At 55.6% G+C, this 20,652-nt stretch overlaps 14 protein-coding genes across 14 annotated transcripts in view; 10 read left to right on the top strand and 4 right to left on the bottom strand.

Annotated features, from left to right (window-relative positions):
* Nucleotides 1-20,652, bottom strand: part of LOC145232755 (uncharacterized) — an 83,294-nt gene that overhangs the window by 30,888 nt on the left and 31,754 nt on the right. The gene's annotated exons all lie outside the window — the stretch shown is intronic.
* LOC145232816 (histone H4) lies at nt 66-589 on the top strand. Its single transcript, XM_080097494.1, has one exon. It carries the CDS (start codon nt 217-219, stop codon nt 526-528), a length of 312 nt encoding a protein of 103 aa, XP_079953620.1. The 5' UTR covers nt 66-216; the 3' UTR covers nt 529-589.
* Nucleotides 865-1,275, top strand: LOC145234369 (histone H3). The gene has a single exon (XM_080099105.1). It carries the CDS (start codon nt 865-867, stop codon nt 1,273-1,275), a length of 411 nt encoding a protein of 136 aa, XP_079955231.1.
* On the bottom strand, nt 1,857-2,234 carry LOC145232789 (histone H2A). The gene has a single exon (XM_080097466.1). The coding sequence runs from the start codon at nt 2,232-2,234 to the stop codon at nt 1,857-1,859; it is 378 nt and encodes a 125-aa protein (XP_079953592.1).
* LOC145232775 (histone H2B.2-like) lies at nt 2,471-3,185 on the top strand. The gene has a single exon (XM_080097450.1). The coding sequence runs from the start codon at nt 2,471-2,473 to the stop codon at nt 2,894-2,896; it is 426 nt and encodes a 141-aa protein (XP_079953576.1). The 3' UTR covers nt 2,897-3,185.
* On the top strand, nt 4,268-4,988 carry LOC145232762 (uncharacterized). The gene has a single exon (XM_080097437.1). The coding sequence runs from the start codon at nt 4,334-4,336 to the stop codon at nt 4,928-4,930; it is 597 nt and encodes a 198-aa protein (XP_079953563.1). The 5' UTR covers nt 4,268-4,333; the 3' UTR covers nt 4,931-4,988.
* On the top strand, nt 12,471-12,881 carry LOC145234368 (histone H3). Its single transcript, XM_080099104.1, has one exon. The coding sequence runs from the start codon at nt 12,471-12,473 to the stop codon at nt 12,879-12,881; it is 411 nt and encodes a 136-aa protein (XP_079955230.1).
* LOC145232792 (histone H2A) lies at nt 13,463-13,840 on the bottom strand. The gene has a single exon (XM_080097469.1). The coding sequence runs from the start codon at nt 13,838-13,840 to the stop codon at nt 13,463-13,465; it is 378 nt and encodes a 125-aa protein (XP_079953595.1).
* Nucleotides 14,077-14,791, top strand: LOC145232777 (histone H2B.2-like). The gene has a single exon (XM_080097453.1). The coding sequence runs from the start codon at nt 14,077-14,079 to the stop codon at nt 14,500-14,502; it is 426 nt and encodes a 141-aa protein (XP_079953579.1). The 3' UTR covers nt 14,503-14,791.
* On the top strand, nt 15,876-16,594 carry LOC145234728 (uncharacterized). Its single transcript, XM_080099453.1, has one exon. The coding sequence runs from the start codon at nt 15,940-15,942 to the stop codon at nt 16,534-16,536; it is 597 nt and encodes a 198-aa protein (XP_079955579.1). The 5' UTR covers nt 15,876-15,939; the 3' UTR covers nt 16,537-16,594.
* LOC145234726 (histone H4) lies at nt 16,665-17,188 on the top strand. Its single transcript, XM_080099452.1, has one exon. It carries the CDS (start codon nt 16,816-16,818, stop codon nt 17,125-17,127), a length of 312 nt encoding a protein of 103 aa, XP_079955578.1. The 5' UTR covers nt 16,665-16,815; the 3' UTR covers nt 17,128-17,188.
* Nucleotides 17,464-17,874, top strand: LOC145234367 (histone H3). The gene has a single exon (XM_080099103.1). The coding sequence runs from the start codon at nt 17,464-17,466 to the stop codon at nt 17,872-17,874; it is 411 nt and encodes a 136-aa protein (XP_079955229.1).
* Nucleotides 18,456-18,833, bottom strand: LOC145234366 (histone H2A). The gene has a single exon (XM_080099102.1). It carries the CDS (start codon nt 18,831-18,833, stop codon nt 18,456-18,458), a length of 378 nt encoding a protein of 125 aa, XP_079955228.1.
* Nucleotides 19,070-19,784, top strand: LOC145234725 (histone H2B.2-like). Its single transcript, XM_080099451.1, has one exon. The coding sequence runs from the start codon at nt 19,070-19,072 to the stop codon at nt 19,493-19,495; it is 426 nt and encodes a 141-aa protein (XP_079955577.1). The 3' UTR covers nt 19,496-19,784.

Below are 20,652 nucleotides of genomic sequence, written 5' to 3'. Positions count from 1 at the left end.
TCGCAAAGGGAAAAACAACTCGTGTTTTGCGCGCGCCAGTCGCACTTAGCCTTTCGAAACTGAAATTCCTACCATTCGTTGCCGAGCCATGGCTCCGCTGCGCCGAATGCGGACATATTGTGCATATTCGCTTCGCTTACGTTCGTTTTCATACTTTATAAGCCGGAGGCGGGCCTGGAGACGCACCACAACGGAAACAACAACGTTATCGTCATCATGTCAGGACGCGGCAAAGGTGGCAAAGGATTGGGAAAGGGAGGCGCGAAGAGGCACAGGAAGGTGCTGCGTGACAACATCCAGGGCATTACCAAGCCTGCGATCAGGCGTCTTGCCCGCCGTGGCGGAGTCAAGCGAATTTCGGGTCTCATCTACGAGGAGACTCGCGGCGTGCTCAAGGTCTTCCTCGAGAACGTGATCCGCGACGCTGTCACCTACACCGAGCACGCCAAGAGGAAGACGGTCACGGCATTGGACGTCGTCTACGCCCTGAAACGCCAGGGACGCACCCTGTACGGCTTCGGAGGCTAGGCTGCCAGCACCTTTCGGACTTGTCACAAGCGGCAACAACAACAAAATCGGCCCTTTTCAGGGCCACCCATACTTGGCGGGAGAGAATTTTGCGAGAAGGGGCGGCTAGGCTAGGCCAGGCCCGGGGCCTTGGCGGCGCTCGTTTTTGCGCAGAAATACACTCGTTTCGCGGCCGGCCGCTTGGCCGGTGCGGCGAGATCAAAGCGCTGATTGGCCGAGTCGGAATTTGGCAAACCAATGGGCGCGAGTCCCCGAAGGTATAAAAGTCCCACCGAAAGCTTTCGGCTCATCAGTCTGACAGCAGCAGCCGGCGCGGTAGCAACGAGACAGAGTAGAATGGCACGTACCAAGCAAACAGCTCGCAAGTCGACCGGAGGCAAGGCGCCACGTAAGCAACTGGCCACCAAGGCCGCTCGCAAGAGCGCGCCGGCTACCGGGGGCGTGAAGAAGCCCCATCGGTACAGGCCAGGAACTGTGGCCCTCCGTGAGATCAGGCGTTACCAGAAGTCGACCGAGCTTCTCATCCGCAAGCTGCCCTTCCAGCGGCTGGTGCGCGAGATCGCTCAGGACTTCAAGACCGACCTGCGCTTCCAGAGCAGCGCCGTGATGGCTCTGCAGGAGGCCAGCGAGGCCTACCTGGTCGGCCTCTTCGAGGACACCAACTTGTGCGCGATCCACGCCAAGCGCGTCACCATCATGCCAAAGGACATCCAGCTCGCACGCCGCATCCGCGGGGAGCGCGCGTAAGAAGCGGCACACCAACAACCAAAACGGCTCTTTTCAGAGCCACCTAAACCCTTGCGAAAGAGATACTTGACTTGTTTCGGGGGCCGGCGCGTCGTGCCATTTTTTTACGGCGTAAGTAAGTACGCTTGCCTGCGATGTGCGCGGCAAAAACAGGAACATGGCCGCCGCCGGCTAGTCTCTTTTGCCGTGTTTCGAAATGGCATTTCGTTTCGTTGGGTGAAATTCAATTGCGCGAGGACAGTTGCTCGCTGGAGCATGAATGACGCACATTAAAGGCTCGTTTCGCCCGGAGCCGGAGCCCTGGTCGAACTCGACGACAAAGGCAACAGGGTGCACAGTGACGTCATGTAGGGCTGTGTTGTGAAATTGGAATGCGGTTTCAATTGGTCGAAATAGTTTGCCATCGCAAAAATTGGGCAAAGGCTACAAGGAAGACATTCGTTCGGGGCGAGCAATGCACGGTCCCGGGCCGCAGCGGGGGGGGGGGGCGGCCATCTTGAAATCTCTTTTGCGAAAAATTCGGGTGGCTCTGAAAAGAGCCGTTTTTCGGTTTGCACCACGTACGAGACAGGGGCGACGATTTAGGCTTTCTTGGAGGTCTTCTTTGGCAGAAGGACGGCCTGGATATTGGGCAGGACGCCGCCCTGCGCAACGGTGACTCCGCTGAGCAGCTTGTTCAGCTCCTCGTCGTTGCGGATGGCCAACTGCAGGTGGCGCGGGATGATGCGGGTCTTCTTGTTGTCGCGGGCTGCGTTGCCGGCCAACTCGAGAACCTCGGCGCTAAGGTATTCAAGCACCGCGGCCAGATACACGGGCGCGCCAGCTCCCACCCGGTCCGAGTAGTTGCCGTTGCGCAGAAGCCTGTGCACACGACCGACCGGGAACTGCAGTCCAGCGCGCGACGATCGGCTTTTGGGCTTTGCCTTGGACTTACCGCCACCTTTACCACGTCCTGACATATTGCTGACTGCTGATTGTTTGCCTGCTTAGCTGAGCGAATGACAAACCAAACAAGGTCGAATGCCTGCCACTCGCCGCCCTTCTCCTTTTATAGCTCTCGCCTTTGTCGAAATTCTCTCGCACTCCGATCACGCTCGGATCACGACTCGACCACAAGGGGCCATTGTTTCCTTTTGCTCCCGGGAGCGCCGCTCGTCGGGAGGACGGACGCCTCATTTGCATGGAGCGCCTATAAATGCCCGCGGTGGCCGGAGAGCCGCTCAGTTCGTTTCCTTTCGAAAGAAATTCAGTGAGCAGCAGCATGGCAGCTAGCAAAGGCACCAAGAAGGCAGTGAAGAAGGCCGCGCCGGCCGACAAGACCAAGAAGCGGCGAAAGCGCAGACGCGAGACCTTCAGCATCTACATTTACAAGGTGTTGAAGCAGGTGCACCCCGACACCGGCATCTCGAGCCGGGCGATGGGCATCATGAACTCGTTCGTCAACGACGTGTTCGAGCGCATCGCCGGCGAGGCGTCGCGCCTGTCGCTCTACAACAAGCGGTCGACCATCAGCAGCCGCGAGATCCAGACCTCGGTCCGTCTGCTCCTGCCCGGCGAATTGGCCAAGCACGCGGTGTCCGAAGGCACCAAGGCCGTCACCAAGTACACCAGCTCCAAGTAAGCAAGCCACCACCACCAGCAGCAAGCGCCGCCGCGGGGGGCCTCATCCTCAGCGAGCGCCGCCGCCGCCGCCAACCAAAACGGCTCTTTTCAGAGCCACCCGATCGTTCAGGGAGAGAATCAATCGCGAGCGCCGAAAGGCCTGCTTTGCCGACTTTCTTGTCGTTTCTGTTTTTTTGCTTTTTTTTCCCTTCTCATTTTGCTCCGTGCCAACAAGAAAAAACAAAAACCAAAAAATGTCGTTGCGCACAATGTACCGCCGCCACGGCAAAGCGCACTTTGCTTTTTGTGTTGGCCACTTCAGCGTTGGGACCACCCTCGATCTAGCCGCTTTTTCGCGAGTCGAGTCGACAGGCAAACACTGTTTGTTTTCAATGCCCCCAAAACTGCGCCGTTGCCAGCCCAGTTCAGTTCCGCTGCCACTCGGAAAAAAAACGACCCGACCTCGCCGAACCGAAACTCAACCAGTAGCCCGAGGGAAAAACCCCAGACCGCGAACGATTTTACAGCCATTAAAAGGAACACAAGTGCGTCATAACCTGCCGCAAGCCAGAGAAATAGGAAAAGATGGACAAAGCGGCAACACCGCGCGCTCGGCTTTACGTGCGCCGCACGATTTCGCCTCCTGCCAATACCCACGCGCGCATCGAACCGCAAAAGCCGCGCAAACTGGCGAAACAAAATACTGAAACGTGGTGCAGCAAGCCGACCGGCGAACTAACGACAACCGTCAGGCGCCACCCGCCCCACCGACGAGCCGAACCCGTGCAAATGCGTCGACAAAACGCAATCAACGGGCGCGAGGCCAAGGGCCAAGGCAAACAACCAAACAACCAAACACGCGTGCTGTCTCACTTTCGGCCCTCTCTCTTTCGCTCTGGTGGCCCGACCAGCGGCGTGACCCCTGCTGCGCACGCGCCGGGCCCAACCTGTACTAACCCGCGGCCTTGGCGGCCCCACCACTTCGACCCGCACCACCGCACCGGACAGTGCCCGGTGCCACGAGCTCCGGGCCACCTGGGACTTGCGTTTTCGACAAGAGAAATCGCCTGAATCCGTCCCACCCGGGCCCACGCCCGCGTGAAGGCCACGCCTGCACTCGACCGGGCGCACCGCACACCTTGCCGCCTCGCTCCTGAGCCCCCCGTGGAGCGCGGCGGCGCGGTGCCGGTCTGCAATTGCGCTGGCGTGCGCCCTGAGCGCTACGCTCCTCGACAGGGCACAGGCCGACGCCGAGCGACCTGGGGCCGCGCTTGGGCAGGCCCGCGTTTAGGCGATTCAAGCACAAACAGCAAGTAGCACCCGCACCGTCGGCGGGCTTTCCGAAACGTCGTTTCGCGTTAGTGCGGACACGCCGTACAAATACGCGTCGAAGCCGCTCGACCGGCAAACGTCATTTCTTTGTCAGTCAGTCAGTCAGTCACTAGCAGAAATCAAAATGTCCGACGCGAAGAGCGCAGGAAAGAAGCAGGCCAGCAAGAAGGCGGCCGCGCCCAAGGCGCACCCCACATACCAGGAGATGATCAGCGCTGCCATCGCGCAGCTGAAGGAGAGGGGCGGCTCGTCGCGCCAGGCGATCGCCAAGTACATCAAGGCCAACTACAAGGTGGGTGACTCGGCCGACAGCCATATCAAGCTGGCGCTGCGGCGCCTTGCCGAAAAGGGCCAGTTGGCACGCACCAAGGGCACCGGCGCGTCCGGCTCCTTCAAGCTCGTGAAGCCGCAGGCCGGCGAGGGCAAGAAGAAGAAGAAGCCCAAGGCAGCAGCCGGCAAGAAGGCGGACAAGCCCAAGGCGGCCGCAGCCAAGAAGGACGCGAAGAAGTCCCCGAAAAAGAAGCCGGCCGCCAAAAAAGCGCCTGCCAAGAAGGCGGCGGCGGGCAAGAAGTCGTCACCCAAGAAGGCGGCCAAGCAAGCGAAAAGGGCCCCGGCTGCGGCGGCTAAGAAGTCACCCAAGAAGACGGCTGTGAAGGCGAAGAAACCGGCAGCCAAGAAGCAGGCCAAAAAGCCTGCCGCCAAGAAGGCGACCAAGAAGTAGAGCGGAGCGCGGTAGATTTTCCGCGCGCAACAAAAACGGCTCTTTTCAGGGCCACCCACACTTTCGCAAAGGGAAAAACAACTCGTGTTTTGCGCGCGCCAGTCGCACTTAGCCTTTCGAAACTGAAATTCCTACCATTCGTTGCCGAGCCATGGCTCCGCTGCGCCGAATGCGGACATATTGTGCATATTCGCTTCGCTTACGTTCGTTTTCATACTTTATAAGCCGGAGGCGGGCCTGGAGACGCACCACAAGGGAAACAACAACGTTATCGTCGAACAGATCATCAGGATACAGTAAAGGCTATTGATAGATTTCGATTCTTTTACTAACCAGACGAGTTTGTTCTTGTAACATTTTTGTTTAGATAGTCCGTTCTCTTCACTTTTTTCTGGGTGAATTGAACACACATAAAGAGTCCTTTTCAGGACTACCCTGCAGCCTTGTTTTCAGTTTTGGATTTGAGGCAGCTTTTGTTATTTTCATGTGGGTAACTTGTTTACAAGTTTTCCCAGAAATTTCATTGTTCTTGTCCGCTTGCAAGCGGTTCGAGGAAGGTTTTCTTTGTTTAGAGAAGCCGCTTGTTGCTGTTTCCCGCTTTCACACGGGTTCGTGCAACTTGACACCGGTTGGTGCAGCCTTTTCTTTGTTTGAGGCTAGTTCTTGTTGTGGCTTTTACAGCAGCCCAGTATGTCCTACGCTGCCGCCACAAAGAAGAGTTTGGCTCCCACAGCCACCACTGCAAATGAAGGTCAAGAGCCTTTCGCTTTCGACCGAAATGTCGAGGTGGAAGCCCGCTTTAACCCTGGCCTGAAAAGACAGGAGATTTACGAAGTTTTACGGGCTATCAGGTTCAATTTTCGAGCCGACTTGGACGGCATCATTCAACTGCCGAAGGGCCGAGTTACTTTTTATTGTAGCACGGAGACGAAGGCCAAAGATCTAGCGGTCGCCCTGACCAACAGCCAAAGGGCGGATTACGCCACAGCCTACGCTGACAATCTAGTGAAGGTTGTCATGTCTCGCTGTCCCCCAGGGATTGATATGCGAGAAATCGTGGATTATCTGGACAGAACGTACGCTCCAGTCGAGCGTTCTTACAGAGTTAAAGACCCGATGAGCAAGTCTCTGGGGAAACGGGCTTTCTTTATGAAGAGATCCGTTCTCGCGGAAAGCCCCATCCCAGAAAGCATCTTTCTAGGAAAGTGGTCAGTGTTAATGTTCTACACTGGCCAACCACGGGCTTGTGCCTATTGTCAGATCGTAGGCCATAAGAAGGAGGAATGCCCGTCGCTGCTGGAGCGTCAGGCCCAGCAAACCCAAGAACAGCCTGATGTTCCAGCTGAAGCACCGGAGGAGATCGGAACAACATCCCCTCCCCAGACCTCGCGACAGGTGCTCCCTGGTCAGGTTGAGCGAGTCGGTGGTCTAGCCACGGAAACGGAGGAGATCGCAACAACATCCCCTCCCCAGACCTCGCGACAGGTGCTCCCTGATCAGGTCGAGCGAGTCGGTGGTCAGAAGAAGGATACGGAGGAGATCGCAACAACATCCCCTCCCCAGACCTCGCGACAGGTGCTCCCTGATCAGGTCGAGCGAGTCGGTGGTCAGAAGAAGGATACGGAGGAGATCGCAACAACATCCCCTCCCCAGACCTCGCGACAGGTGCTCCCTGATCAGGTCGAGCGAGTCGGTGGTCAGAAGAAGAACAACGACGAGGAGGAGACAACAACGTCGGCCCCTCCATTGACCTCGCGACAGGTGCTCCCTGAAAAGGTCGAGCGAGTCGGTGGTCCAACTACCAACCCCAGGAGTCCGCGGTCGAAGCTCCCAAATATGGTTGAGCAAGCCGGTTCTCCTGGGCCTGCGCCAAGTGCGCCCACGACCTCAACACCCAGGATTACCCAAGAAAATGAGGAAGGGGTCGTCCCCCTTCCGAACACATCGCTTCCAGAGGAGATCATCACCCCACAGGAGGAAGGATACAAGATCGTCCGGAGGAGGAAACGACCAGCAGCGACACCGCCGAAGAACCGGACAAATTGCTGCCTTACAGCATACGAAGGTAGAAACATGCGTTGTTTGTGCGGCACAATGCACATTAAGTGCAAATGTGGCACTTTCGCCACAGAACAGAACTATAAAAGCCCATCGCAGTGTACCAATAAAAAGTGTAAAAGACTACTAATACAATGCACTTGCGGAAATTGTTACAATTTAGCGCGCGATGAACGAATTCTCTGCTCATGCAAAGCTCGCATACCGTCAGATTTTAACGCCACCTTTTTTTAAAAAAAACTGTGTTACCTTATTGTTCCCCTTTTCATTCAAACGTTAAAATGGCGCCGACCAGTTATCTAAAAATCTGTACGCTGAATGTAAACGGCATAGGCCAGGCCTCCAAACGCCACGCCCTGTTCCGTCATCTGTCCTCTTTAAACTTTGACCTTTTTTGCCTCCAAGAAACCCACTCTACCCCCCAAACCGAATCCCTGTGGAAGTCCGAATGGACTTCCGGCCCCATCCTCTTAAACTCGGCACCGCACAAAGGCTCAGCCAGCGGCGGTGTCGCAGTTCTTCTAAACTCCTCTAGTATTTCCATTCTAAATTCTATTTCTGACTCCACCGGTCGTATTATTACGACCGACATATCTACCCGAACCCACACCATCCATATCGTAAACATTTATGCACCCTCCGGCAGTAAAAGTCATCAAGCCCGCAACACCTTTTTCGACTCACTATACCCTTACATTAATTCACCCCACCCTATCATCCTAACCGGCGACTTCAACTGTGTAGAAAACCCCTCTCTTGACAGATATCCCCCCAGCCATACCCACCCTCCTAATAAAACACTACAGAACCTTCTAGCAACCTTTCACCTGCAGGACTCTTTTCGGTTACTCCACCCCACCCTACGCCAATTCACCCGTCGAGCACCTAACACCCAATCCCGAATCGACCGCATTTACATATCTCCAGCCCTCACCCCAAAACAACACACCTTCCTCCCAACATCCCTTTCAGACCACGACCTTGTAATCCTTACCCTGAACCTAGTCTCTGCCCCACCCAGGGGCAGAGGCACTTGGAAAAACAACGTCAACACCCTTCACGATCCTCACTTCCAAAAACACCTCCGACAACTTTACCCCGTATGGAAAACCCTTGCCCCATTCCACCCCAATCCCTTGGACTTCTGGTTGACCCTTAAAGTAAAATTCAAAAAACTTATCCAAACCCACTCAAAACGAATTGCCCAAGAACAGCGTACCCATACCCACAACCTCCAGACCCAACTTAACACCCTTCGGCAAACCCTCAACGACGACCCTTCCTCTGAAAACTACAAAACCTTCCTTGCTGTAAAAAAATCCCTCGCAACTCTCCACCTCGACACCGCCCGATCCCATCTAATTAAATCCCTCGCTTCTGACCCCCATTTCAAACACATGGCAGACAAAACCCTTTACTCACAACTCCTCCCCTCCAAACGACACCCCCCGATAACCGAACTGGAAAACGACCTTGGACTTCCCCTAACCACACCCAAGGAAATGCTTTCCCATACTCACCGCTTTTTCACAGACCTCTACTCGGACCAAAACAAACCTATCCCACCCCCGGACAATATCTTTTTGAAACAACCACTCAACCCCATACCGGAAGACCAAACCCAATCCCTATCCCAACCATTATCGAAAAGCGAAATAAAAAATACCATATCCCTTTTCCCAAACGGCAAAACCCCGGGTCCCGACGGTCTCAGTATCGAGTTTTACTCGCTCTACTGGGACCTAATCGGGGCTGACCTCACCCAAGCCCTGGACTACGCGTACCTCAACGCCTATACCCCTTTAGAATTCAACCTTGGACACCTCACCCTAATCCACAAGAAGAACAACCCATCCCTCCTCACAAACTACCGCCCCATATCCCTCCTGAACGCCGACCTAAAAATACTACAAAAAACCCTAAACCTCCGCATCAAACCCTTCCTTTCCCAGATAGTTTCCCAAAACCAATTTGCACAACCCAATTCGACCACCTCCGACGCCACAACCCTCCTCCGCGACCTATTTCATGAAGCCACATCCCGTTCCTCTGATTCCTTTTTTGTTTCGCTCGACTTCCAAAAAGCCTTTGACTCCATTTCCTACACCTGGTTAAAATTACAACTTACCCGAAAACGTTTTCCCCCTACCTTTGTCAATTACATTCTTTCTCTGCAGACCACCGCTTACTCACACACCCTCCTCAATGGTTTTGCCACAACGGGCTTCCCGATCAGGAGAGGTGTCCGGCAAGGCGACCCGCTGAGCTTGACCCTCTTCCTGATTGCCATCGACCCATTACTCGCTGCCATCCAAAACCACCCTCCGATATCACCTGTCCCAGCCCCTTGTCGAAACACACCAAAAGCAATCGCCTTTGCGGACGACGTCACCCTTGCGGTGGCCGGCTCCCATTCCCTAGAAACATCCTTTCAATTAATATCCCGTTTCACCCTGATTACCGGCTTAGCCCTAAACCCCACCAAAACCCAGGCGATTGCTACCCTCTGCCCCCCAAACTCTCCAAACCTCCCCGATATCAACTGGAACCCGACTGTAATCACCCCTCTCAACATTCCCATCGGCCACCCCAAATCCATCACCGCAGCATGGAGAAACGCCATCTGCTCCCTTAAAGAAACCTCCACGTCCCTCAAACACCCTTTCCTCACCTACGACGCCAAGAGCATTTTAACCAAAACCCTGCTTCTCCCCAAACTCTCATACCTGGCACGAACCTACCCACTTCCACCCACGCAGCGAGAAACAGTCGATGGCATTGTGGTAGACTTCATTTCAGCCTACCCAAATCCTCCCCTCCCAATAAAAACCCTATCCGCACGTCGTGACCTTGGTGGTTACGACGTCGCCAACATTCCCTTATACACAGACATTTTTTTTCTTGCACCCCTACGGAAATACCTCTTGCACAGAATTTTTGATACCCCGACAACACCCCAGCTTTCCCTACTCGAGTACCACGTTGGACACCCCATCTCCAGACTTTTTAACCTCCGCACCAGAAACTACCTTCCCCACTCAAACAAACCTTCCCCCTTTTACCAGACCACCTTGTCGCTACTTGCAAAACTGAACCCAACACAATCCGAACTGTTATCCCCAAAATCCAAACCACTCTACACTAGATTAGTCAACCCTGACCCCGACCCCACGAATCCCACCGATTGGTCCCTCATCCACCACCCAATTCACCCCAACTACATTAAAACCTTCAACTACCGACTCAAACAAAAAACCCTACCCCTACACTGTAAATTCACCATATTCTTTCTTGACAAGGACACAAACTGCTACCTTTGCAACACCCATTTCGAAACCTACGACCACCTTTTCCACACCTGCCCCCAAATACAAAGCCTCCTCACCCTTGCAAAAAAAATCTTCACCAAAACAACCGGAAATCCAACCACCTACTTTGACACCCCCTCCCACTATGAATTTATTAAACCCGACCACCCTTCAGCATCCGAACACACACTTATATCCCTACTGAATTCAACCCTCTCCCATGCGATATGGAAAACCCGTAACAAAATAAAAGCCGAAACCCACTCCATCAGCCCCACACTTGACAAAGACCTAGCCCGATCCCTAATCCGCTCTTTACACTCTAAACTTTCTATCCAGCGGAACAGGCCAAACTCTATCCACTTGGAGGTCATGGCCAACGCCGTTAAAGCTATCAATTTGATAAAAATATAAAATAATAAAGAATTAGCTGTCGCGCCAAGCCCCAGAACCTTTACTGTGCTTCAACACGAGTTTCACGCACTATTTATTGTATTTATATTGCGTATCCCAAAAATTCATTTTGCATAAATCTATTCTTTACGTGTTTTTGCAAATCCGCGTGTAAATATACCATACGGCTTTTTGTCCTCCCATTTAGATAAAAACAAGACTTATCCCTTCTATTGCGTGTAACACTTTGTATAACAAGAAATTATGCTACGCCTATCTCCACTTTGTGTAGTTGTTTTGCGCCTTTGTGTATTTTTGCGCCTTTGGGCACTTCTCTGCGATTGAATGTGTTTTTTCTCCTGTTTGCACACGTAAAACAGCCTCGTTATGTACTGCCTCTGTGTTTCTTCCTTTCGTGTTAAATTAAAAAAATATCCCCGTATTTTCGTTAGAATTCTACCGCCTTTGTTTACATTCCTCTTTGCGTAAAAAAATCCCCTTGTATGATCTCTATTGTGTTTGTTTACTTTTCGCCCTATTTACTATCTCTATATTTAAAATCTCATCGTATGTTTTCTATTGTCGTTGTTTACCTTTCGCTGTATCCACTAGTTCTATCTTTAAAATTCCCCTCGTAAGTTTTCTATTGTCTTTGTTTACTTTACGCCGTAGCCACTATTTCTATCCTTAAATTTCCCCTCGTATGTTTTCTATTGTCTTTGTTTACTTTACGCCGCTACTACTATTTCTAGCTTTAAAATTCCCCCTTTCTTTATTTTTCTATCGTCTTTGTTTACTTCGTTGCTGTGTGTACGACTTCCATGTATCTGACCTTTCTTCGTATCTTTTATTTATTTATTTATTTATTCATTTATTTATTTATTTATTATTATTATTATTTTTTTTTCCTTTATTCCCCTCAAGTTACACTACGCGCGCACACTATTCTAATTTATACCCTTCTTAATCTATACAGAAAGATACGCTAAACACCCACCTATTGTACCCACCCACCCTTGTAAACTATTAATTCTCTGTCTCTCCCCTTTTTTTTGTTGACGTATTTTGTTCTTGTATCGTGTTTCTTTTTTCGTAGCGAGTTAAGCGCTCGAATAAAAAAAAAAAAAAAAAAAAAAAAAAAAAAAAAAAAAGGTGGCAAAGGATTGGGAAAGGGAGGCGCGAAGAGGCACAGGAAGGTGCTGCGTGACAACATCCAGGGCATTACCAAGCCTGCGATCAGGCGTCTTGCCCGCCGTGGCGGAGTCAAGCGAATTTCGGGTCTCATCTACGAGGAGACTCGCGGCGTGCTCAAGGTCTTCCTCGAGAACGTGATCCGCGACGCTGTCACCTACACCGAGCACGCCAAGAGGAAGACGGTCACGGCATTGGACGTCGTCTACGCCCTGAAACGCCAGGGACGCACCCTGTACGGCTTCGGAGGCTAGGCTGCCAGCACCTTTCGGACTTGTCACAAGCGGCAACAACAACAAAATCGGCCCTTTTCAGGGCCACCCATACTTGGCGGGAGAGAATTTTGCGAGAAGGGGCGGCTAGGCTAGGCCAGGCCCGGGGCCTTGGCGGCGCTCGTTTTTGCGCAGAAATACACTCGTTTCGCGGCCGGCCGCTTGGCCGGTGCGGCGAGATCAAAGCGCTGATTGGCCGAGTCGGAATTTGGCAAACCAATGGGCGCGAGTCCCCGAAGGTATAAAAGTCCCACCGAAAGCTTTCGGCTCATCAGTCTGACAGCAGCAGCCGGCGCGGTAGCAACGAGACAGAGTAGAATGGCACGTACCAAGCAAACAGCTCGCAAGTCGACCGGAGGCAAGGCGCCACGTAAGCAACTGGCCACCAAGGCCGCTCGCAAGAGCGCGCCGGCTACCGGGGGCGTGAAGAAGCCCCATCGGTACAGGCCAGGAACTGTGGCCCTCCGTGAGATCAGGCGTTACCAGAAGTCGACCGAGCTTCTCATCCGCAAGCTGCCCTTCCAGCGGCTGGTGCGCGAGATCGCTCAGGACTTCAAGACCGACCTGCGCTTCCAGAGCAGCGCCGTGATGGCTCTGCAGGAGGCCAGCGAGGCCTACCTGGTCGGCCTCTTCGAGGACACCAACTTGTGCGCGATCCACGCCAAGCGCGTCACCATCATGCCAAAGGACATCCAGCTCGCACGCCGCATCCGCGGGGAGCGCGCGTAAGAAGCGGCACACCAACAACCAAAACGGCTCTTTTCAGAGCCACCTAAACCCTTGCGAAAGAGATACTTGACTTGTTTCGGGGGCCGGCGCGTCGTGCCATTTTTTTACGGCGTAAGTAAGTACGCTTGCCTGCGATGTGCGCGGCAAAAACAGGAACATGGCCGCCGCCGGCTAGTCTCTTTTGCCGTGTTTCGAAATGGCATTTCGTTTCGTTGGGTGAAATTCAATTGCGCGAGGACAGTTGCTCGCTGGAGCATGAATGACGCACATTAAAGGCTCGTTTCGCCCGGAGCCGGAGCCCTGGTCGAACTCGACGACAAAGGCAACAGGGTGCACAGTGACGTCATGTAGGGCTGTGTTGTGAAATTGGAATGCGGTTTCAATTGGTCGAAATAGTTTGCCATCGCAAAAATTGGGCAAAGGCTACAAGGAAGACATTCGTTCGGGGCGAGCAATGCACGGTCCCGGGCCGCAGCGGGGGGGGGGGGCGGCCATCTTGAAATCTCTTTTGCGAAAAATTCGGGTGGCTCTGAAAAGAGCCGTTTTTCGGTTTGCACCACGTACGAGACAGGGGCGACGATTTAGGCTTTCTTGGAGGTCTTCTTTGGCAGAAGGACGGCCTGGATATTGGGCAGGACGCCGCCCTGCGCAACGGTGACTCCGCTGAGCAGCTTGTTCAGCTCCTCGTCGTTGCGGATGGCCAACTGCAGGTGGCGCGGGATGATGCGGGTCTTCTTGTTGTCGCGGGCTGCGTTGCCGGCCAACTCGAGAACCTCGGCGCTAAGGTATTCAAGCACCGCGGCCAGATACACGGGCGCGCCAGCTCCCACCCGGTCCGAGTAGTTGCCGTTGCGCAGAAGCCTGTGCACACGACCGACCGGGAACTGCAGTCCAGCGCGCGACGATCGGCTTTTGGGCTTTGCCTTGGACTTACCGCCACCTTTACCACGTCCTGACATATTGCTGACTGCTGATTGTTTGCCTGCTTAGCTGAGCGAATGACAAACCAAACAAGGTCGAATGCCTGCCACTCGCCGCCCTTCTCCTTTTATAGCTCTCGCCTTTGTCGAAATTCTCTCGCACTCCGATCACGCTCGGATCACGACTCGACCACAAGGGGCCATTGTTTCCTTTTGCTCCCGGGAGCGCCGCTCGTCGGGAGGACGGACGCCTCATTTGCATGGAGCGCCTATAAATGCCCGCGGTGGCCGGAGAGCCGCTCAGTTCGTTTCCTTTCGAAAGAAATTCAGTGAGCAGCAGCATGGCAGCTAGCAAAGGCACCAAGAAGGCAGTGAAGAAGGCCGCGCCGGCCGACAAGACCAAGAAGCGGCGAAAGCGCAGACGCGAGACCTTCAGCATCTACATTTACAAGGTGTTGAAGCAGGTGCACCCCGACACCGGCATCTCGAGCCGGGCGATGGGCATCATGAACTCGTTCGTCAACGACGTGTTCGAGCGCATCGCCGGCGAGGCGTCGCGCCTGTCGCTCTACAACAAGCGGTCGACCATCAGCAGCCGCGAGATCCAGACCTCGGTCCGTCTGCTCCTGCCCGGCGAATTGGCCAAGCACGCGGTGTCCGAAGGCACCAAGGCCGTCACCAAGTACACCAGCTCCAAGTAAGCAAGCCACCACCACCAGCAGCAAGCGCCGCCGCGGGGGGCCTCATCCTCAGCGAGCGCCGCCGCCGCCGCCAACCAAAACGGCTCTTTTCAGAGCCACCCGATCGTTCAGGGAGAGAATCAATCGCGAGCGCCGAAAGGCCTGCTTTGCCGACTTTCTTGTCGTTTCTGTTTTTTTGCTTTTTTTTCCCTTCTCATTTTGCTCCGTGCCAACAAGAAAAAACAAAAACCAAAAAATGTCGTTGCGCACAATGTACCGCCGCCACGGCAAAGCGCACTTTGCTTTTTGTGTTGGCCACTTCAGCGTTGGGACCACCCTCGATCTAGCCGCTTTTTCGCGAGTCGAGTCGACAGGCAAACACTGTTTGTTTTCAATGCCCCCAAAACTGCGCCGTTGCCAGCCCAGTTCAGTTCCGCTGCCACTCGGAAAAAAAACGACCCGACCTCGCCGAACCGAAACTCAACCAGTAGCCCGAGGGAAAAACCCCAGACCGCGAACGATTTTACAGCCATTAAAAGGAACACAAGTGCGTCATAACCTGCCGCAAGCCAGAGAAATAGGAAAAGATGGACAAAGCGGCAACACCGCGCGCTCGGCTTTACGTGCGCCGCACGATTTCGCCTCCTGCCAATACCCACGCGCGCATCGAACCGCAAAAGCCGCGCAAACTGGCGAAACAAAATACTGAAACGTGGTGCAGCAAGCCGACCGGCGAACTAACGACAACCGTCAGGCGCCACCCGCCCCACCGACGAGCCGAACCCGTGCAAATGCGTCGACAAAACGCAATCAACGGGCGCGAGGCCAAGGGCCAAGGCAAACAACCAAACAACCAAACACGCGTGCTGTCTCACTTTCGGCCCTCTCTCTTTCGCTCTGGTGGCCCGACCAGCGGCGTGACCCCTGCTGCGCACGCGCCGGGCCCAACCTGTACTAACCCGCGGCCTTGGCGGCCCCACCACTTCGACCCGCACCACCGCACCGGACAGTGCCCGGTGCCACGAGCTCCGGGCCACCTGGGACTTGCGTTTTCGACAAGAGAAATCGCCTGAATCCGTCCCACCCGGGCCCACGCCCGCGTGAAGGCCACGCCTGCACTCGACCGGGCGCACCGCACACCTTGCCGCCTCGCTCCTGAGCCCCCCGTGGAGCGCGGCGGCGCGGTGCCGGTCTGCAATTGCGCTGGCGTGCGCCCTGAGCGCTACGCTCCTCGACAGGGCACAGGCCGACGCCGAGCGACCTGGGGCCGCACTTGGGCAGGCCCGCGTTTAGGCGATTCAAGCACAAACAGCAAGTAGCACCCGCACCGTCGGCGGGCTTTCCGAAACGTCGTTTCGCGTTAGTGCGGACACGCCGTACAAATACGCGTCGAAGCCGCTCGACCGGCAAACGTCATTTCTTTGTCAGTCAGTCAGTCAGTCACTAGCAGAAATCAAAATGTCCGACGCGAAGAGCGCAGGAAAGAAGCAGGCCAGCAAGAAGGCGGCCGCGCCCAAGGCGCACCCCACATACCAGGAGATGATCAGCGCTGCCATCGCGCAGCTGAAGGAGAGGGGCGGCTCGTCGCGCCAGGCGATCGCCAAGTACATCAAGGCCAACTACAAGGTGGGTGACTCGGCCGACAGCCATATCAAGCTGGCGCTGCGGCGCCTTGCCGAAAAGGGCCAGTTGGCACGCACCAAGGGCACCGGCGCGTCCGGCTCCTTCAAGCTCGTGAAGCCGCAGGCCGGCGAGGGCAAGAAGAAGAAGAAGCCCAAGGCAGCAGCCGGCAAGAAGGCGGACAAGCCCAAGGCGGCCGCAGCCAAGAAGGACGCGAAGAAGTCCCCGAAAAAGAAGCCGGCCGCCAAAAAAGCGCCTGCCAAGAAGGCGGCGGCGGGCAAGAAGTCGTCACCCAAGAAGGCGGCCAAGCAAGCGAAAAGGGCCCCGGCTGCGGCGGCTAAGAAGTCACCCAAGAAGACGGCTGTGAAGGCGAAGAAACCGGCAGCCAAGAAGCAGGCCAAAAAGCCTGCCGCCAAGAAGGCGACCAAGAAGTAGAGCGGAGCGCGGTAGATTTTCCGCGCGCAACAAAAACGGCTCTTTTCAGGGCCACCCACACTTTCGCAAAGGGAAAAACAACTCGTGTTTTGCGCGCGCCAGTCGCACTTAGCCTTTCGAAACTGAAATTCCTACCATTCGTTGCCGAGCCATGGCTCCGCTGCGCCGAATGCGGACATATTGTGCATATTCGCTTCGCTTACGTTCGTTTTCATACTTTATAAGCCGGAGGCGGGCCTGGAGACGCACCACAACGGAAACAACAACGTTATCGTCATCATGTCAGGACGCGGCAAAGGTGGCAAAGGATTGGGAAAGGGAGGCGCGAAGAGGCACAGGAAGGTGCTGCGTGACAACATCCAGGGCATTACCAAGCCTGCGATCAGGCGTCTTGCCCGCCGTGGCGGAGTCAAGCGAATTTCGGGTCTCATCTACGAGGAGACTCGCGGCGTGCTCAAGGTCTTCCTCGAGAACGTGATCCGCGACGCTGTCACCTACACCGAGCACGCCAAGAGGAAGACGGTCACGGCATTGGACGTCGTCTACGCCCTGAAACGCCAGGGACGCACCCTGTACGGCTTCGGAGGCTAGGCTGCCAGCACCTTTCGGACTTGTCACAAGCGGCAACAACAACAAAATCGGCCCTTTTCAGGGCCACCCATACTTGGCGGGAGAGAATTTTGCGAGAAGGGGCGGCTAGGCTAGGCCAGGCCCGGGGCCTTGGCGGCGCTCGTTTTTGCGCAGAAATACACTCGTTTCGCGGCCGGCCGCTTGGCCGGTGCGGCGAGATCAAAGCGCTGATTGGCCGAGTCGGAATTTGGCAAACCAATGGGCGCGAGTCCCCGAAGGTATAAAAGTCCCACCGAAAGCTTTCGGCTCATCAGTCTGACAGCAGCAGCCGGCGCGGTAGCAACGAGACAGAGTAGAATGGCACGTACCAAGCAAACAGCTCGCAAGTCGACCGGAGGCAAGGCGCCACGTAAGCAACTGGCCACCAAGGCCGCTCGCAAGAGCGCGCCGGCTACCGGGGGCGTGAAGAAGCCCCATCGGTACAGGCCAGGAACTGTGGCCCTCCGTGAGATCAGGCGTTACCAGAAGTCGACCGAGCTTCTCATCCGCAAGCTGCCCTTCCAGCGGCTGGTGCGCGAGATCGCTCAGGACTTCAAGACCGACCTGCGCTTCCAGAGCAGCGCCGTGATGGCTCTGCAGGAGGCCAGCGAGGCCTACCTGGTCGGCCTCTTCGAGGACACCAACTTGTGCGCGATCCACGCCAAGCGCGTCACCATCATGCCAAAGGACATCCAGCTCGCACGCCGCATCCGCGGGGAGCGCGCGTAAGAAGCGGCACACCAACAACCAAAACGGCTCTTTTCAGAGCCACCTAAACCCTTGCGAAAGAGATACTTGACTTGTTTCGGGGGCCGGCGCGTCGTGCCATTTTTTTACGGCGTAAGTAAGTACGCTTGCCTGCGATGTGCGCGGCAAAAACAGGAACATGGCCGCCGCCGGCTAGTCTCTTTTGCCGTGTTTCGAAATGGCATTTCGTTTCGTTGGGTGAAATTCAATTGCGCGAGGACAGTTGCTCGCTGGAGCATGAATGACGCACATTAAAGGCTCGTTTCGCCCGGAGCCGGAGCCCTGGTCGAACTCGACGACAAAGGCAACAGGGTGCACAGTGACGTCATGTAGGGCTGTGTTGTGAAATTGGAATGCGGTTTCAATTGGTCGAAATAGTTTGCCATCGCAAAAATTGGGCAAAGGCTACAAGGAAGACATTCGTTCGGGGCGAGCAATGCACGGTCCCGGGCCGCAGCGGGGGGGGGGGGCGGCCATCTTGAAATCTCTTTTGCGAAAAATTCGGGTGGCTCTGAAAAGAGCCGTTTTTCGGTTTGCACCACGTACGAGACAGGGGCGACGATTTAGGCTTTCTTGGAGGTCTTCTTTGGCAGAAGGACGGCCTGGATATTGGGCAGGACGCCGCCCTGCGCAACGGTGACTCCGCTGAGCAGCTTGTTCAGCTCCTCGTCGTTGCGGATGGCCAACTGCAGGTGGCGCGGGATGATGCGGGTCTTCTTGTTGTCGCGGGCTGCGTTGCCGGCCAACTCGAGAACCTCGGCGCTAAGGTATTCAAGCACCGCGGCCAGATACACGGGCGCGCCAGCTCCCACCCGGTCCGAGTAGTTGCCGTTGCGCAGAAGCCTGTGCACACGACCGACCGGGAACTGCAGTCCAGCGCGCGACGATCGGCTTTTGGGCTTTGCCTTGGACTTACCGCCACCTTTACCACGTCCTGACATATTGCTGACTGCTGATTGTTTGCCTGCTTAGCTGAGCGAATGACAAACCAAACAAGGTCGAATGCCTGCCACTCGCCGCCCTTCTCCTTTTATAGCTCTCGCCTTTGTCGAAATTCTCTCGCACTCCGATCACGCTCGGATCACGACTCGACCACAAGGGGCCATTGTTTCCTTTTGCTCCCGGGAGCGCCGCTCGTCGGGAGGACGGACGCCTCATTTGCATGGAGCGCCTATAAATGCCCGCGGTGGCCGGAGAGCCGCTCAGTTCGTTTCCTTTCGAAAGAAATTCAGTGAGCAGCAGCATGGCAGCTAGCAAAGGCACCAAGAAGGCAGTGAAGAAGGCCGCGCCGGCCGACAAGACCAAGAAGCGGCGAAAGCGCAGACGCGAGACCTTCAGCATCTACATTTACAAGGTGTTGAAGCAGGTGCACCCCGACACCGGCATCTCGAGCCGGGCGATGGGCATCATGAACTCGTTCGTCAACGACGTGTTCGAGCGCATCGCCGGCGAGGCGTCGCGCCTGTCGCTCTACAACAAGCGGTCGACCATCAGCAGCCGCGAGATCCAGACCTCGGTCCGTCTGCTCCTGCCCGGCGAATTGGCCAAGCACGCGGTGTCCGAAGGCACCAAGGCCGTCACCAAGTACACCAGCTCCAAGTAAGCAAGCCACCACCACCAGCAGCAAGCGCCGCCGCGGGGGGCCTCATCCTCAGCGAGCGCCGCCGCCGCCGCCAACCAAAACGGCTCTTTTCAGAGCCACCCGATCGTTCAGGGAGAGAATCAATCGCGAGCGCCGAAAGGCCTGCTTTGCCGACTTTCTTGTCGTTTCTGTTTTTTTGCTTTTTTTTCCCTTCTCATTTTGCTCCGTGCCAACAAGAAAAAACAAAAACCAAAAAATGTCGTTGCGCACAATGTACCGCCGCCACGGCAAAGCGCACTTTGCTTTTTGTGTTGGCCACTTCAGCGTTGGGACCACCCTCGATCTAGCCGCTTTTTCGCGAGTCGAGTCGACAGGCAAACACTGTTTGTTTTCAATGCCCCCAAAACTGCGCCGTTGCCAGCCCAGTTCAGTTCCGCTGCCACTCGGAAAAAAAACGACCCGACCTCGCCGAACCGAAACTCAACCAGTAGCCCGAGGGAAAAACCCCAGACCGCGAACGATTTTACAGCCATTAAAAGGAACACAAGTGCGTCATAACCTGCCGCAAGCCAGAGAAATAGGAAAAGATGGACAAAGCGGCAACACCGCGCGCTCGGCTTTACGTGCGCCGCACGATTTCGCCTCCTGCCAATACCCACGCGCGCATCGAACCGCAAAAGCCGCGCAAACTGGCGAAACAAAATACTGAAACGTGGTGCAGCAAGCCGACCGGCGAACTAACGACAACCGTCAGGCGCCACCCGCCCCACCGACGAGCCGAACCCGTGCAAATGCGTCGACAAAACGCAATCAACGGGCGCGAGGCCAAGGGCCAAGGCAAACAACCAAACAACCAAACACGCGTGCTGTCTCACTTTCGGCCCTCTCTCTTTCGCTCTGGTGGCCCGACCAGCGGCGTGACCCCTGCTGCGCACGCGCCGGGCCCAACCTGTACTAACCCGCGGCCTTGGCGGCCCCACCACTTCGACCCGCACCACCGCACCGGACAGTGCCCGGTGCCACGAGCTCCGGGCCACCTGGGACTTGCGTTTTCGACAAGAGAAATCGCCTGAATCCGTCCCACCCGGGCCCACGCCCGCGTGAAGGCCACGCCTGCACTCGACCGGGCGCACCGCACACCTTGCCGCCTCGCTCCTGAGCCCCCCGTGGAGCGCGGC

This window comes from Phallusia mammillata, chromosome 6 (assembly GCF_965637545.1).
Source record: "Phallusia mammillata chromosome 6, kaPhaMamm4.hap1.1, whole genome shotgun sequence".
NCBI lineage: Eukaryota > Metazoa > Chordata > Ascidiacea > Phlebobranchia > Ascidiidae > Phallusia > Phallusia mammillata.
The sequence above is the reverse complement of the archived record's forward strand: the minus strand, read 5'-3'. Positions and strand labels throughout refer to the sequence as shown.